The 16,846-nt window shown below is 40.5% G+C and overlaps 1 protein-coding gene across 2 annotated transcripts in view; it reads right to left on the bottom strand.

Annotated features, from left to right (window-relative positions):
- Nucleotides 1-6,493: 6,493 nt before the first annotated feature.
- The window catches only part of LOC108166031 (NLR family CARD domain-containing protein 3-like), a 36,707-nt gene continuing 26,354 nt past the window's right edge, over nt 6,494-16,846 (bottom strand). The window contains exons 5-9 of one of the 2 annotated variants that reach the window (XM_081613690.1): nt 11,274-11,352; nt 10,897-11,125; nt 8,965-10,753; nt 8,321-8,494; nt 6,494-7,054 (exon numbers count right to left, since the gene is read on the bottom strand). In XM_081613690.1, the coding sequence (XP_081469816.1) occupies nt 6,796-7,054; nt 8,321-8,494; nt 8,965-10,753; nt 10,897-11,125; nt 11,274-11,352 (2,530 nt within the window). In that variant the 3' untranslated portion in view covers nt 6,494-6,795. Of the gene's footprint in view, nt 7,055-8,320; nt 8,495-8,746; nt 10,754-10,896; nt 11,126-11,273; nt 11,353-16,846 lie in introns of those variants that run through there. The other variant, XR_014090231.1, reaches the window with a different exon arrangement.

Raw genomic sequence — 16,846 nt, 5'->3', positions numbered from 1 at the left:
GTGTTGAGCAATAACAAGCCCAAGGTCTGAACTGGACATTTATAGGAGAGGAAAAAAGTCAATAAATTAACCTGTCAACAAGATGAAATAGTAATAACACTCTAATTTTGTACCCTGTGTAATAAAAATCTAATTTTTTCACATGTAGAACGGATCAGCAACAAGTTGAAGGTAAATGGAAGAATCAGACATTCAAGAAAAGGTAAAAACAAAAAATAATTGGAGACTGTAGAGTAAAGACACATTTACAACAGAGGAATATTAATGCTGTACATTTACTAAAAACAGCATCATCAGTTTGATTGAAATGTGAAGCTGAGAAGGGCAATTTATAATCATGTATAAGATGTTTATATTTGTATGTTGAAATAGCAATAGAATATTTAAAAGAAACTTAAAAAGACTCTCTGTAACAGCCAGGATGTATATAGTTATTGAGTTTATTGGGAGCAGTTCTGGTTATAAAGTCTAACAACTGCTGGGAGGAAGGATCTGTAATAATGTTCATTTGTGCACCAAGGATGCAGCAATCTGTCAAGTATCCAGAGTTACACTATCAATGGCAGCCTGACCACTGCCTTTCTAAATAGCTCTCTTCTTGGTTCTCTCAGCCTGCAGTAAATGAAAACCAGCAACGTTTATGTGTAGAGACTTGTTAGCCACTTGCTAGTGACAGGAGGCCACTTGTTGCACATCCTGTCACAGTTCCATACTGGAATTCACTAAGTTACTGAGAGCAACCCATTCTTTCACAAATGTTTGTATAACCAGTCTGCATGCTTAGTCTGGACATGGAAGTTATTGAAACACCTGATTCTGATAATGTGGATCATTGGTCAAAAACAGAGCCTTGCTAAAGTATTCAGCCTCCTTGAACTTTTCAACCTTTTGCTGGTTTTCAGGCTTCAAACATAGAGATCTAAGTTTTTTATTATTTGTGAAGAATCAACAAGTGGGACACAAAGGTGAGGTGAAACAAAATGTATTGCATATTTTAAACTTTTTTAACAAATAAACTGCAAAGTGGGGCTTCATTTGGTTTTGTCTGTTTCAGTTTTGCCCATTCTTCTTTGCTAAACAGCTGGAGCTCAGTGAGGTTGGAAGGAGACGCTTATGAACAGCAGTTTTTAACTCTTTCCACAGTTTGTCAATTGGATTCAGGTCTGGACTTTGACTAGGCCATTCTAACACCTGGATTTGTTTATTTGTGAACCATTAAATTGTAGATTTTGCTTTATGTTTGGGATCTTTTTCTTGTTGGAAGATAAATCTCCGTCCCAGTCGCAGTTTTAAAGTAGTTTTAAATTCTTGGGGGTACTAGCAATTGAATTGCTACAAAACAAAGCTGTATTTCCTCCTTCAGCCCACTGGCTGCAATGTTGACACTTTAAGATGCCATGAGACCTAAATTCTGAACATCATAGCATGGAGTGCATCCCAGTTTTCCATGTCTGGCATATAACCGTTCATTTTAGCTTTAAAACTGGTTATATTGATCCTGTGTCCAGACAGAGGGATAATCAGTAGCCCAGCATCATGACCCGTTTGTTCTGAAGATCCTACAGCTTCCACTTCTCTTCCTAACATGGCGCCTCCTCACCCTGACTCTCATACTGACAGCAGGAACCACAGAGCTCTGTTAGGTTAAAGCTCATCTTCTGAAGTTGGGATATTTTTCCTCCAACAGGTTCCAGAGGAATCACCTCAAACCAGATGTTGGACTGGATTTTATTTCTGTCATTTGAATGTTAGAGCCTTATTTTCAACAGTGGAGCTATAAAGGTTGAAAAAGGTTATTATTTTGGACAAAGTCTAATCAACATCAATATTTCCACTAAATAAGAAGTAAAACATTTTTGATATAGGAAAAATGTCAGACTCTGAGCTCAAAGTGAGATGCCAGGGAGCAATAAACAATTATTTTTAAATTACAAAATTTAATTTCATGTAATTATCGCGCCTCTCCTTGGGCTGCCACCTTATCGTGGTGGAGGGGTTTGAGTGTCCCAATGATCCTAGGAGCTATGCTGTCTGGGGCTTTATGCCCCTGGTAGGGTCACCCAAGGTCCCTAGGTGAGGAACCAGACAAAGCGCAGTCCGAAGACCCCTTATGATGAACACAAACTTTGGACTTCGTTTTCCCTCGCCCGGACGCGGGTCACCGGGGCCCCACTCTGGAGCCAGGCCTGGAGGTGGGGCACGATGGCGAGCGCCTGGTGGCCGGGCTTTTACCCACGGAGCCCGGCCGGGCTCAGCCCGAAGAGGAGACGTGGGTCCCCCTTCCGATGGGCTCACCACCTGTCCGAGGGGCCAAAGGGGTCGGGTGCATTGTGCTATGGGCGGCAGCCGAGGGAGGGGACCCTGGCGGTCTGATCCTCGGCTGCAGAAGCTGGCTCTTGGGACGTGGAACGTAAGGATGCCTCCTGGACGCCTCCCTGGTGAGGTGTTCCGGGCACGTCCCACCGGGAGGAGGCCTCGGGGAAGACTCAGGACACGCTGGAGGGACTATGTCTCTTGGCTGGCCTGGGAACGCCTTGGGATTCCCCCGGAGGAGCTGGAAGAAGTGGCTGGGGAGAGGGAAGTCTGGGCCTCCCTTCTGAAGCTGCTGCCCCCGCGACCCGACCCCGGATAAGCGGAAGAAAATGGATGGATGGATGGTAATTATCGCGGTATAAGCCATTTGTTAGTTAAATACTTAAAACATAATTACCGTATTTGATGTTTGTTGTGAATGACGTATAGCTACACAGACTAACGAGATAATTAGTCCAAGTTTGTCGTTTATTGAATGTTCAGAAATGACAGCGGCTGTGATGCGCCACAGCAAAGGTAATAAAAGGTAAAATAACCTGTACAGGTGATCAACTCTAAACTCAAAACCAGTCGCACCTTTTTACTCTCCATCTCTCTCTGTCATTTAAGCACACTCGTTGCCATGGCAACCTCCTGAGCTCCACAAGCCGACCCAAGATTTCATTAAAAACATAACATTCAGTCTGTTACGATATCAGGTTTTCATGCTTGATATTTATTTTGCGATCATTAATAAACCTCCCCTGAACACAGCGGTGGTTGATTAGTTCATTTTAAACTCCTGCTCTGCTCCATTATTTTGGTAATGGAATTGCGCAACACCTTGTTGAAACAATAATCACCGAGATTATTATTGTTGTTGGGTCATTAATTTGAACACGTTTTGTTGACTTTTTTGTTGTTCTTTAATAAAGTTACGAACGTTTTAAGAAAGTCAGAGGACGTGCTGGTCTCAGCCTCCTGGCGGCGTTCAGTTTGTCACTTAAAGCCGAGATCGACTCAAAACCTTCCGCGATCAACGTATCGCACTGCTGCTCTAGCAAAGCGCGAACAGTTCAGAAACAATATGAAATAAGAAAAATGTTATTTATTAACTGATTAAGTCGTGTTTTAGATTGTTCTAGAAGAACTAATCAGTCACGGCTGATTAGTGGGTGAACTCACGGCTGCACAGTGAACCCACTGATTTTATACAGCAGACAGCCGCTCCCCTCTCTCTTGCAGGTACTGCGTACCCCCGCTAAATCTTTTAGGGGTACTCAGTACCCTGCCGTACCCCCCTACTTTCACCCCTGGTCTGAGGTCTTTAACGACTCCAACAGGTTTTCTTCCAGAATGCTGCTCCTGTATTTGGCTCCTTGTCATCATCCTTGTCCCTGCTGGAGAAAAGCAGCCCAAACCATGATACTGCCACCACCATGTTTGACAGTAGGGATGGTGTGTTCAGGGTGATGAGCTGTGTTGCTTTTACACTAAAACATATCATTTTGCATTGTGGTCAGAAAGTTTGATTTTGGTTTCATCTGACCAGAGCTCCTTCTTCCACATGTTTGTGTCTCCCAGGTGGCTTGTGGCAAACTTTAAACCAGACTTTTTATGGATATCTTTGAGAAATGGCTTTCTTCTTCTTGCCACTCTTCCATAAAGGGCAGATTTGTCCAATGTACCCCTGATTGTTGTCCTATGGACAGACTCTCCCACCTGAGCTGTAGATCTCTGCAGTTCATCCAGAGTGATCCTGGGCCTCTTGGCTGCATCTCTGATCAGTTCCAGATGAAGGTTTAGAGGGACGGTCAGGTCTTGGTAGATTTGGTCTGATGCTCCTTCCTTTTCAATATGATCTCTTGCCCAGAGCTCCTTGAGATGTTCAAAGCTTGAGAAATATTGTGTCCAAATCCGGCTTTAAACTTCTCCAACAGTATCTGGGACCTGCCTGGTGTGTTCCTTGGTCTTCATGATTCTCTCTGTGCTTTAAACACAACCTGAGACCATCACACAGCAGGTGGATTTATACGGGACTTGATTACACACAGGTGGATTCTACTGGATGGGCCATAAGTTTACATACATAGCAGAATGTAAAATATATATTTCTTTTATATTTCAGATTCCCAAGAAGATACGTTTGACAAAAGAGCAAAGAACTGAAATTATACTGATGGCTGGATCAGGAATCAGTCGCATGGTTGCACCAAACTAACAGAAAACCTGGAACGAGCATCACACACGGCACTGTGGCAAAACTTATCTGCAAGTTTCAGAAAACTGGAAATGTTGCACAACAACCACAAAGTGGTTCAAGACCTGCAGCGATTAGAGTCCCACAAAAGTGCAAACGGTCCAATATGAAATGTTTTTTATTTTATCTATGTATGAAAACTAATGATCCACCCTGTATTTACCATCATCAGTCATTTAGGACAACATTGGATCATTCAGAGAACCTCACTGAACCTCTGGACTGAGTTTGCTGCACTGAAAGTAAAGGAGCAGAATAATATTGCTCATCCCACTTTGCAGTTTTAATTTGTTAAAGTTTAAAATATCCAATAAATTTCATTTAACCTCATGATTGTGCCCACTTGTTGATTCTTCACAAAATAATAAAAATTTTGATCTTTATGTTTTAAGTCTGAAAAGTGGAAAAGGTTGAAAAGTTCAAGGACGTTGAATACTTTAGCAAGGCTCTGTACCTTTGGTAGTATAATGTATCTCTGATAGCAGGTAGTGGTCAGAAACCTGGTTTCACCAGCATTGAGAACATTGTACCTGAGAGTTTCCAGGTTGCAGTTTGGACTCTTCAGTCCAGCAGAGAGAAGCTTCACTCCTGAATCCTGCAGGTTGTTGTTACTCAGGTCCAGTTCTCTGAGACTGGAGGACTGGGAGCTGAGAACTGAGGACAGAGCTTCACAGCTTCTCTCTGAGAGGTTACAGCCACTCAGTCTGAGGAGACAGGGAGGAAAATCTGTTATTAAACAATTCTTCAAAATGCATGTTTTACCTTTAATTTATTGTACTTTTCAGAAATAAGGAATCTATTCAATCCAATTTTTAATAGCATTTATAGCATTTCTGATAGCATCTAGTGGACAGAAATCTGGTTTCACCAGGATTGATTACATTGTACCTGAGAGCTTCCAGGTTGCAGTTTGGACTCTTCAATCCAGCAGAGAGAAGTTTCACTCCTGAATCCTGCAGGTTGTTGTTACTCAGGTCCAGTTCTCTGAGAGTGGAAGACTGGGAGCTGAGAACTGAGGACAGAGCTTCACAGCTTCTCTCTGAGAGGTTACAGACACTCAGTCTGAGGAGAAAGGGAGGAAAATCAGTTAAAAAGTTCATCAAAATGAATGTTTTATTTCCAGTCGACAATGTTCTTGTAAAGGTTTAAGTAACTGTTTTATTTTATGTCTTTATGCCTTTCATTGTGAACTGGTTCAGTCTATAGATGGGCCTCCAGCCTTGAAGGACTGAACTTAAGGCAAGAAGGAGGCTGGCAGGAGAAACATTAAATTCTTTCTATGAACTAAATTAATCCAGTGTCAGTTTTAACAGAGTCCAACGGAAACCTGAGAATCAAATCTAGTTTGAGGATCAGCATCAGAGCTGGTTTCAGGGAAACCATCAGGTTCAACCAAAGCAGAGAGAATCTCAGATTTCATCTTTCCATTTTGGTTGATCTCTTCCATTTTGGAGTTTTTGATCTCCGTTTGTATACAGAGATCAAAAACTGAGGAGCAATTGGTAAAAGCTGTTCCTTTGTACAACAATCTAATTGCTCATTAGTCTGATTGTCCTAAAACTCTCACAATCTAAACTCAATATTGTTTGAGAAAGGAGGATTATGACAAAACTAATGGGGGAGAAAAAATGCTTCTCAACATCCAACCAAACATTAGCACATGTGAAATGTTGAGCAAAGGGAAATTTACTGTAGATTTTAATGTATGAGCTTCTGAAAACACCAACCTGACACTAAAGGTGCCACTGAAAAAGGCTTTACCAAACACATAGAAAACAAACTTTCTGAAGCCACCACAAGAAAAATTACACTCATAGATATCTTAACATTGAATGGTCCTACAAATATGTTTTTAAACATTTCTTTGGAATAGGATGAGAACCCAATATGTTACAGTCTTCATGTCATCTCACAGTCCAGACCAGATCATGTTTTATTAAACCCAAGTCTGGACACAAAGGGGTTCTGAAAGTTTTGGCTTCACCATGTTATTCCTTCACTTATAAATCAAATGGCTACAAACTAAATATTTAATTGTAAAACTACATATTTATCTACAACTAAATGTTTCCCATCAGACTGACTACAGACATTTCTCCCTGTTCCTCCTCTGTCAGAGGTTGTTACAGCCACTCAGTCAAAGGAGACAGAGAAAAATCTGTTTTAAAACAATTGATCAAAATGCATGTTTTACCTTTAAGTTATTGTACTTTGCAGAATAAAGAAGGAATCTATTGTTCAATTCACTTTTTTAAATAGTATTTATAGCATCTCTGATAGCATCTAGTGGTCAGAAATCTGGTTTCACCAGGATTGAGAACATTGTACCTGAGAGCTTCCAGGTTGCAGTTTGGACTCTTCAGTCCAGCAGAGAGAAGCTTCACTCCTGAATCCTGCAGGTTGTTGTTACTCAGGTCCAGTTCTCTGAGACTGGAGGACTGGGAGCTGAGAACTGAGGACAGAGCTTCACAGCTTCTCTCTGAGAGGTTACAGACACTCAGTCTGAGGAGACAGGGAGGAAAATCTGTTAAAGTTCATCGAAATGAATGTTTTATTTCCAGTTGACAATGTTCTTGTAAAGGTTTAAGTAACCGTTTTATTGTATGTCTTCATGTTGGTTTTCATTGTGAACTGGTTCAGTCTATAGATGGCGTCCAGCCATGAAGGACTGAACTAAAGGCAAGAAGGAGGCTGGCACGAGAAGCATTAAATTCTTTCTATGAACTAAATTAATCTAGTGTCAGTTTTAACAGAGTCCAACGGAAACCTGAGAATCAAATCTAGTTTGAGGATCAGCATCAGAGCTGGTTTCAGGGAAAACATCAGGTTCAACCAAAGCAGAGAGAATCTCAGATTTCATCTTTCCATTTTGGTTGATCTCTTCCATTTTGGAGTTTTTGATCTCCGTTTGTATACAGAGATCAAAAACTGAGGAGCAATTGGTAAAAGCTGTTCCTTTGTACAACAATCTAATTGCTCATTAGTCAGATTCTCCTAAAACTCCCACAATCTAAACTCAATATTGTTTGAGAAAGGAGGATTATGACAAAACTAATGGGGGAGAAAAAAATGCTTCTCAACATCCAACCAAACATTAGCACATGTGAAATGTTGAGCAAAGGGAAATTTACTGTAGATTTTAATGTATGAGCTTCTGAAAACACCAACCTGACACTAAAGGTGCCACTGAAAAAGGCTTTACCAAACACATAGAAAACAAACTTTCTGAAGCCACCACAAGCAAAATTACACTCATAGATATCTTAACATTGAATGGTCCTACAAATATGTTTTTAAACATTTCTTTGGAATAGGATGAGAACCCAATATGTTACAGTCTTCATGTCATCTCACAGTCCAGACCAGATCATGTTTTATTAAACCCAAGTCTGGACACAAAGGGGTTCTGAAAGTTTTGGCTTCACCATGTTATTCCTTCATTTATGAATCAAATGGCTACAAACTAAATATTGAATTGTAAAACTACATATTTATCTACAACTAAATGTTTCCCATCAGACTGACTACAGACATTTCTCCCTGTTCCTCTTCTGTCAGAAGTTGTTACAGCCACTCAGTCAAAGGAGACAGAGAAAAATCTGTTTTAAAACAATTTATCAAAATGCATGTTTTACCTTTAAGTTATTGTACTTTGCAGAATAAAGAAGGAATCTATTGTTCAATTCACTTTTTCAATAGTATTTATAGCATCTCTGATAGCATCTAGTGGTCAGAAACCTGGTTTCACCAGGATTGAGAACATTGTACCTGAGAGCTTCCAGGTTGCAGTTTGGACTCTTCAGTCCAGCAGAGAGAAGCTTCACTCCTGAATCCTGCAGGTTGTTGTTACTCAGGTCCAGTTCTCTGAGACTGGAGGACTGGGAGCTGAGAACTGAGGACAGAGCTTCACAGCTTCTCTCTGAGAGGTTACAGCCACTCAGTCTGAGGAGAAAGGGAGGAAAATGTGTTAAAAAATTCATCAAAATGAATGTTTTACATCCAGTCAACAATGTTCTTTTTGGAAAGATTGAAGGATCTGTCTTATTTTAAACATCTCTATGTGTCTTATTTTACAACAACACTGTACCAGTTGTGCTGTGAAAATGTTCAGTCTATAGTTGGGCCGCCATCTTTAAGACCTTATCTAAAAACAACAAAGAGGCTGGCAACAAAACTATTAAATACCACAATGACCTAAGTTTTGCTGGAGTCTTGCTCCTTGAAAATGTAACATCATGGCCAGTTGCTGTAGGAAGTCTGTAACTTTCCTACTCGTCTTCTACCAGTAGGTGACATTGAGGAGACAAAGCATCAATAAATGAAATAAAAATAATATCAATCAATACTTAACACATCATTAGCAGTTTTCACTGAATCAAAAAAATAACAGCAGTAATGATGTGTGTCCTTACAGAGCTTTGTTGGAGGCTTTAACCACTGGCAGCAGCCTCAGAAGAACCTCCTCTGAAGCAGAGTATTTCTTCAGGTCAAACACATCCAGATCTTTTCCTGATAACACTAATATGAAACCCAGAGCTGACCACTGAGAAGGAGACAGTTTATCTTTGAAGAGACTTTCTGAACTCAGAGACTTTTGGATCTCTTCCACTAGAGAATGATCATTCAGTTCATTCAGACAGTGGAACAGATTGATGCTTTTCTCTGCAGACACATTCTTACTGATCTTCTTCTTGAGGTACTGAACTGTTTTCTGATTGGTCTGTGATCTACTTCCTGTCTGTGTCAGCAGACCTTGTAGGAGTCTCTGATTGGTCTGCAGTGAAAGTCCCAGGAGGAAACGGAGGAACAAGTCCAGGTGTCCATTTGGACTCTGTAAGGCCTGGTCAACAGCTCTCTGATGGAGAGACTTTAGTTTAGGTTTAAATAATGAAGACTTTTTAGATGTTTGTGTTTCTTCCATCAGGTTGATACCATAGTTGATGAAGGTCAGATGAACATGAAGAGCAGCCAGAAACTCTTGAACACTCAGATGGACAAAGCAGAACACCTTGTCCTGGTACAGCCCTCTCTCCTCTCTAAAGATCTGTGTGAACACTCCTGAGTACACTGAGGCTGCTGTGATATCGATGCCACACTCTGTCAGGTCTGATTCATAGAAGATCAGGTTTCCTTTCTGCAGCTGATCAAAAGCCAGTTTTCCCAGAGACTCGATCATCTTCCTGCTCTCTGAACTCCAGTGTGGATCTGTTTCAGCTCCTCCATCATACTTGACCTTCTTCACTTTGGTCTGAACCACCAGGAAGTGGATGTACATCTCAGTCAGGGTTCTGGGCAGCTCTCCTCCCTCTCTGGTCTCCAACACATCCTCCAGAACTGTAGCAGTGATCCAGCAGAAGACTGGGATGTGGCACATGATGTGGAGGCTTCGTGATGTCTTCATGTGGGAGATGATCCTGCTGGCCTGCTGCTCATCTCTGAATCTCTTCCTGAAGTACTCCTCCTTCTGGGGGTCATTGAACCCTCTGACCTCTGTCACCATGCCAACACAGTGAGGAGGGATCTGATTGGCTGCTGCAGGTCGTGTGGTTATCCAGAGGAGAGCAGAGGGAAGCAGTTTCCCCCTGATGAGGTTTGTCAGCAGAACATCCACTGAGCTGGACTCTGTAGCATCAGTCAGGATCTCTTTGTTGTGGAAGTCCAGAAGAAGTCTGCTCTCATCCAAGCCATCAAAGATTAACATAACCTGGAAGTTTTCAAAGCTGCAGATTTCTTTTGTTTCAGTAAAGAAGTGATGAACAAGTTCCACCAAGCTGAACTTTTTCTCTCTCAGCACATTCAGCTCTCTGAAGGTGAATGGAAATATGAAGTGGATGTTCTGGTGGGCTTTGTCTTCAGCCCAGTCCAGAGTGAACTTCTGTGTTAAGACTGTTTTCCCAATGCCAGCCACTCCCTTTGTCATCACTGTTCTGATTGGTTGATCTCTTCCAGGTGGGACTTTAAAGATGTCTTCTTGTCTGATTGTTGTTTCTGGTCTGTGTGGTTTCCTGGATGCTGTTTCAAGCTGTCTGACCTCATGTTCATCATTGACCTCTCCAGTCCCTCCCTCTGTGATGTAGAGCTCTGTGTAGATCTGGTTCAGAAGGGTTGGACTTCCTGCTTTAGCAATCCCCTCAAACACAGACTGGAACTTCTTCTTCAGACCAGATTTAAGTTGATGTTGACAAACTGCAGCAAGATGTTCTAAAATAAGACAAAATGTAAAGACAGGATCTTAACAAAACCCTCTCCTGAAGATGATTTTAACAAATGTGATTCCATTTCTTCAGACATCAGTAAATGTGTCATTTATCCATCAGGTTAAATCTTTGTAGAAATCCTCTTACTGCTCTGCAGACGGTCAGCCAGCTCCTCCTGCTTCATCCTCCTCAGGAAGTTCAGTGTGATCTTCATCACTGCCTCTCTGCTGCTCCTCCTCTGCTCTTCATCCTCACCTTCCAACACCTCATCATCCTCTCTCTGACTTTCTGAGCATTCTGGGTAATCTGGACTCAGAACCTTCTGGATCTTCTTCAGCTCATTCTTCACAAAAGTGACAATGTTTTCCTCCAGCAGCTGGAACAGAATAATAGATGAAGGAAACATCAGACTGAAATCATGGAGCCAAACACCAGATGGATGTTGGACAGACTGACAGTCCTCTGGTCTACAAAGTGCAGTATGCACAGAACCATGGAAAAGTAGTTGTTGTTCATGTACAGACCATAAATATGGAGTCCAGCTGTGTTTGATGCTGCTGGGCAGACGGACCACTGGGAACCTCTGAGCTCTGCTGGTCCACTCTGTGGAGGAACCAGGAACAATCAGGAAGTCGGGAAATATTTATCCAGCAGGATTCACAGAGGAAATTTCCAACAGTTTCACATTAAAAGCAGAAAAACAGAGCATCACATGAACACAATACAAAGAAGTTAGAAGAAGATTAACTACAAGGAGGAAGACCAGTAACACCAGAATAACCCAGTAGACATTTTAAAATGTTGGTGCTGAATTTGGACTTCAAACTGTCCACATTGTTAGCAGATCTGATGCTGGTGGAGACAGTGTCCCAGAGCTTGGGGACAGTGGAAGTGAAGACTCTGTCCACACAGGTCTTCAGGACAGTGTGGGACATCCATCAGGTTCTGATGACTGGATTTGTGGTGATGTGGACATGGAGGAGCTCTGAGATATGTGGGTGTGTCCATGTGGGATCCTCTCCTGGGTGTTATAGAGGATTTAAAATGGATCCTGTAGATCCTGGAAACCAGTGAGCTCACCTACAGTATCTGTCCACACAGAGACAATCAGAAGATAAAAGTCCATGAAGTGATATCTGGATGTGAGCAGTGAACCAGATAATCCTAGTAGCTGTAAAGATTTAATGTTCCTGCTGATCCCACTAAGAACCAGCAGAACCTCTGATGGTCCACATCAGCTCAGTCTGGTTGAATTCCAGCAGATCTCACCAACCACATCATGAAGCTTTTCTTCCTTCTGAACTGATCTCACAATGCACATAGGAACCAAGTCCTGATGGACCAGACTGGTTTACCAGGTATTTCCCAGTGGGTGGTGGAAATGTGTCCCACTGTTAGTCTGACATGGAGCCAGGAAGCAGCAGAACATCATCATCATCACCCAGATATGAAGATATGAAGGTGTTTTCATTAGAACAGAGCAGCTGATTTAGATAATGGATCAAACATCTGTAAATATAACTGGGAACATCTGAAACTTACTGGTTCAGTTTCAACAGTTGGAGCAAATAGAAACATCTCACCTCTCTGATGATGGAGCTCCAGATTTAAAGTCAATGAAATGACCCTTTGAACAGTCGCTTTTAAAGGACACACAGCTGGGTTCTGATTCTTCTTGTGTAAAACTCTGATGGATCCTGGTAATAAAAAAAAAACTTTCTGTGGAGTTTGCTTTAAAAAATTTTTGGTCTGACTTATTGTAAAATCAAGAGCTGAGACCCAGCAGAACCAGACAGATCATCAACTAGATGTTTTAGATTTCATCCTTAATTTAAAAACTCTGTAATTTTGTTTAAATATCACCCAGTTAATTAATTACCTCACCCAACTTAATAACAATCGTCCTCTAAAATCATCTGTCCTTGATGTAATTATAACAAACGCACCACATAAATATACAGGGATAGGAGTTTTTGCAAACGACCTTAGTGACATTGTGCTGTATACAGTTAGAAATTTCAAGTTACCAAAACTGAAGCCACATATCCTGACCAAAAGAGATTTAAAACATCTAAATGATTCAAAAAACACCTAAATGCTTTTGATTATAACTTGTTACATTTTAACTGGAATAGGGTCTCTCTTTTTGATAACATTGACCTTGCCTGGCAGTATTTCCATGAAGAGTTTTTAAGACTAATAAATAAACATGCTACTGTACGTAAAATTAGGATAAAGGGATGAAATAATCCATGGTTTTCCTCAGCTATTGGGGCTCTGCTTAAAACAAAGAGATGCAACTTGGGCAAGAAAAAAACAAAACTGAGGAGAGCTGGCTCTGTTTTAGGAAATTGTAGAATAAATGTACCTTATCAATTAGGAAAGCAAAGTCAGACTATTTCCTTGCCGAGATGCCAAAAAATTTAAATGATCCAAAGAAATTTAGGAAAACAGTGAAATCAGCTGCTGACCAGGCGCCACTGAATCACTTTCCAGATTTTGTTTAGAATAAAAGTAAAATGGTGTCTGATAAACTATCAATTTAAAATTATTTTAACAAGCATTTTATTTCTGTAGGCTCTTTATTTGATTATTTAAATTCATTCGGCCCAAATGTAAATACTGATGATCAGTTTCTGAATAATGATTGTAACTTCACCACTTTTAATTTTCCCTATTTGTACAGCTGAGGTTCTCAGAGAATTGAAAACCATAGACACCAAAAAATCGACAGGGCCAGATAAATTTGGCATTTTTAATGGACTTTTAATGCAACTTTTAGAGCAACCTTGCATTAAAAGTGTCATTATTTACCGAATGACACTTCATGTTATTGTTTAAACGATTAAACTGAATCACATTTATCTTCAGACAATAAGCTAACAAGCACACAATATAAATAAAACAAAACAAAATAAAGAAAATAAAAATAAAAGTATGTGAAAACCTCTCTAGTATGTAAATAGTAGTTTTCCTCTGTTTTGTCTCAAAGATGTAACTCATTGGTCTGTGAGCCGAAGCGCATGAAATGCATCTATGGGGTAATTTTATTCCCACTAAAAGAAGAAAACTGGGTTGGATCAGCAGATTAACTGCTGATTAAAAATAATCAACAGGTTTGATTATTTTTAAGGTGATCAAGGTGTGTGCAATCACACGTATATCAATAGCTGCAAAAAAGGTGAGTCACTACCTGAGAAGCCTTTGGCTCTGATGGAAAACATTATCAATGGAAGAATTCAGAGGGAGTCTGGATTAATCTAAACACTAATAAACCATTATCAACATTTACCAGCAGATCGATATGATCTCTTATCAATCCGATCATCCTGGATCTCTGAGCAAAACCTAAAGAAGGAGCTGTGCGATACTGGTACTGGTCCAGCTGCAGCCATCCTTCAGTCGAGCTGCCTGCTTTGTGAATGCGCCTTATGGACATAAAGCATCTTTATTCTGAAAATTTACAACTTTTTCACATGATTCTACTATTTAGAATAAAAGTCCACATTGCCACTCGATGGACCCTCTGACTCCGTCTTTAAATCCCGGCTGAACGCATTTGCTCTTTATTTTTTATATTTTTAATTTGGATTCTTTTTTTTCTTTAAAACGTATTTTTATTTTTGTGACATTATGTGCCCTCAAAACACCTATTTTTAAAGGTTTTATTGGTTCTAGTGGCCTTTATTTAATAAAACCTATACACATGATTCATAGTTGACAGGAAGGTGGATAACGAGGGGGGGGACATGGGGTAAGGGTCACCAGGCCAGGAATCGAATCTGCGACAGCCGCGTCGAGGAATGAGGCCTCCAGATGTGGGTTGTGCTTAACCCCTGAGCCACCACAGCACACCCCCTCAAAGCACCTTTTAAATAAAATATATAATTATTATAATTACTTACACTGCTTCAAACAAGGACGTTGCCATGGTTACTGCTTCACATCGTGGCAGACTTCCTGGTATTTATATTAATTTACATTAAGAATTATTTATGGGTAGCGACAGGTGGACCAGCAGCAGCTCTATTTCCCGCAAATTAGGATTTATAAAGGACAGGTGTGCCGCCACGTGCGGCTTTCTGCATCTGATTTTTTTTGTGCGCCGCACGTTTCTAAATTTTTCTGTACTCAAGTTTTAGTTTGAAAACTGTGCAGTCTTTTCTGCATGAGACCCCTGGTGGTGTCATACCAACCATCTAGACCCCTCAAGTTCTGGTTCTGGAACGAGGAGAAGCAGCATTCAGCTTCTATGCACCACAAATCTGGAACAAACTTCCAGAAAACTGTAAAACAGCTGAAACACTGAGCTCCCTTAAATCTCGACTTAAAACCACCTGGTTAGAGTTTCTTATGGAACGTAATCAGTTACTAATTTAATGATGACACTTGACTTAATGTGATGTTTTGATTGTTGATTCTATGTTGCATGACTCTGTGTTTTTGTTTGTTATGATGTAATGAAATGCCTTGATACTGAAATGAGATATACAAATAAAATTTGATTTGATATAAACAGATCAGTTACAGCAGTTAGAAACAGCTCACCTCTCTGATGGTGGAGATCCAGGAGATTTAAAATAAATGATCTCATCCTTTGACCTGTCGCTCTTAAAGGACACACAGCTGGGTTCTGGTTCTGGTTTGAGTCTCTGATGGATCCTGACAGAAACATGATGATTAAAACTGAATCTGTTCAGTCTGGATGAAGCAGCAAAGAGGAGCAGCAGCAGCTTCATCACCACGTCTGTTTTGGCCTGATATAGTGAACGCTGTGTGAAAAGGGCTGTGGACAGTTAGAGATGGTGACCTCACCTCTGACCTTTGCTCTGGCTCTCATCTTCCCCACACAGAGTGGTTTTAGAGGGAGGGACTCCCTCCTCTCTGTCCTCACACTGATCCATGCTGCTGAATTCACATCAGCTCACACACACTTTCTAGCTTCACCTGCAGAGGAAACACACATCATTCATCTGCACATCAACTCTGATCATCCTTTACATCATTAGTGCTGGAAAAAGATCAGCTGCTCCTCCTCTGATTGGCTCTTCTTCTCTGCTTCATATCAGTGTCAGGTGAATGCAGTCAGACAGCAGAGAGGCAGAGGAAGCTGCCATCAGCTGCTGCACTTCTACTATCAGTCCACTAGATGGAGACATGGAGCAACATTTACATTCACCTAAGTGACTTATTAAGAACTTTATTTCACATTTATTAAACGTATTAAAGTGAATTATCTGCTCCATAAAAGATGATCTATTTATTAATCTCACTTCAAAAAAATCTTTAACCATATTTAATTTTGAAAAGAAGAACTAAAAAGAAGATGGAGACCTGAGATTAATTTTAGGAAAAGAAAAAAATTAAGCTGTGTTTTGTTTTTTCACATAAGAAAACAACCATCATCTGTTCATAATGTTGTTTAATTCCAGTTCATCATTAATTTAATAATCCTGTAGATAATCTGTCATTAACAGATTAAACTTTGAGCTGAAATCAGAAGTGAACATTTTCTCCCAACATCAGGAAGCAGAAACAAACAGGAAAGTTTCTGAAGACGAAATTCAAATAGGAAACAAAGGAAACTTACAGTTTAGTCAAATGATCCAAAGAGTTGAAGAAGAACATCTGAGTAACAGACTGAGACCCAACAGAACCAGACTGGTGCCACACCTGAACAGGTGAATTTAAACTGAAAGTGTTATGAGAGAAATGAGCCCAGAGGACAGAGCTCCTGGTGTCCTTTTCCAACTGGTCAGACTGGTCAGAATGACTTAGACTTCCACTGTTGTCTCAAAACATGAACCCTTATTTTAACTCTCAGTTTGTACACAAATAATGTTCCTGTTATTCTGGTGATACAGGTTCTGTTCACCTTTTCGGGAATCTGTTTTTACTGTGAACCAACTGGACTCTTCATTTGATTTTTATTCCTCTGGTCGTGAAAATATAACCTGCATGATGAATGATTATTAAATGCCGATGAAGCATTTTTCCATGATCCTAAGACGTCAGTGATGTCCAAAAATGATCAGAACCAGAATCAGTTCTTGGGTTTCATTCATTAGGACATGAATAAAAAAATAATTTGTTGCTC

This window comes from Poecilia reticulata, chromosome 12 (assembly GCF_904066995.2).
Source record: "Poecilia reticulata chromosome 12, P_reticulata-male-v2, whole genome shotgun sequence".
NCBI classification, from domain to species: domain Eukaryota; kingdom Metazoa; phylum Chordata; class Actinopteri; order Cyprinodontiformes; family Poeciliidae; genus Poecilia; species Poecilia reticulata.
Note: the sequence above shows the minus strand (reverse complement) of the source record. Positions and strands in the feature narration are given on the sequence as shown.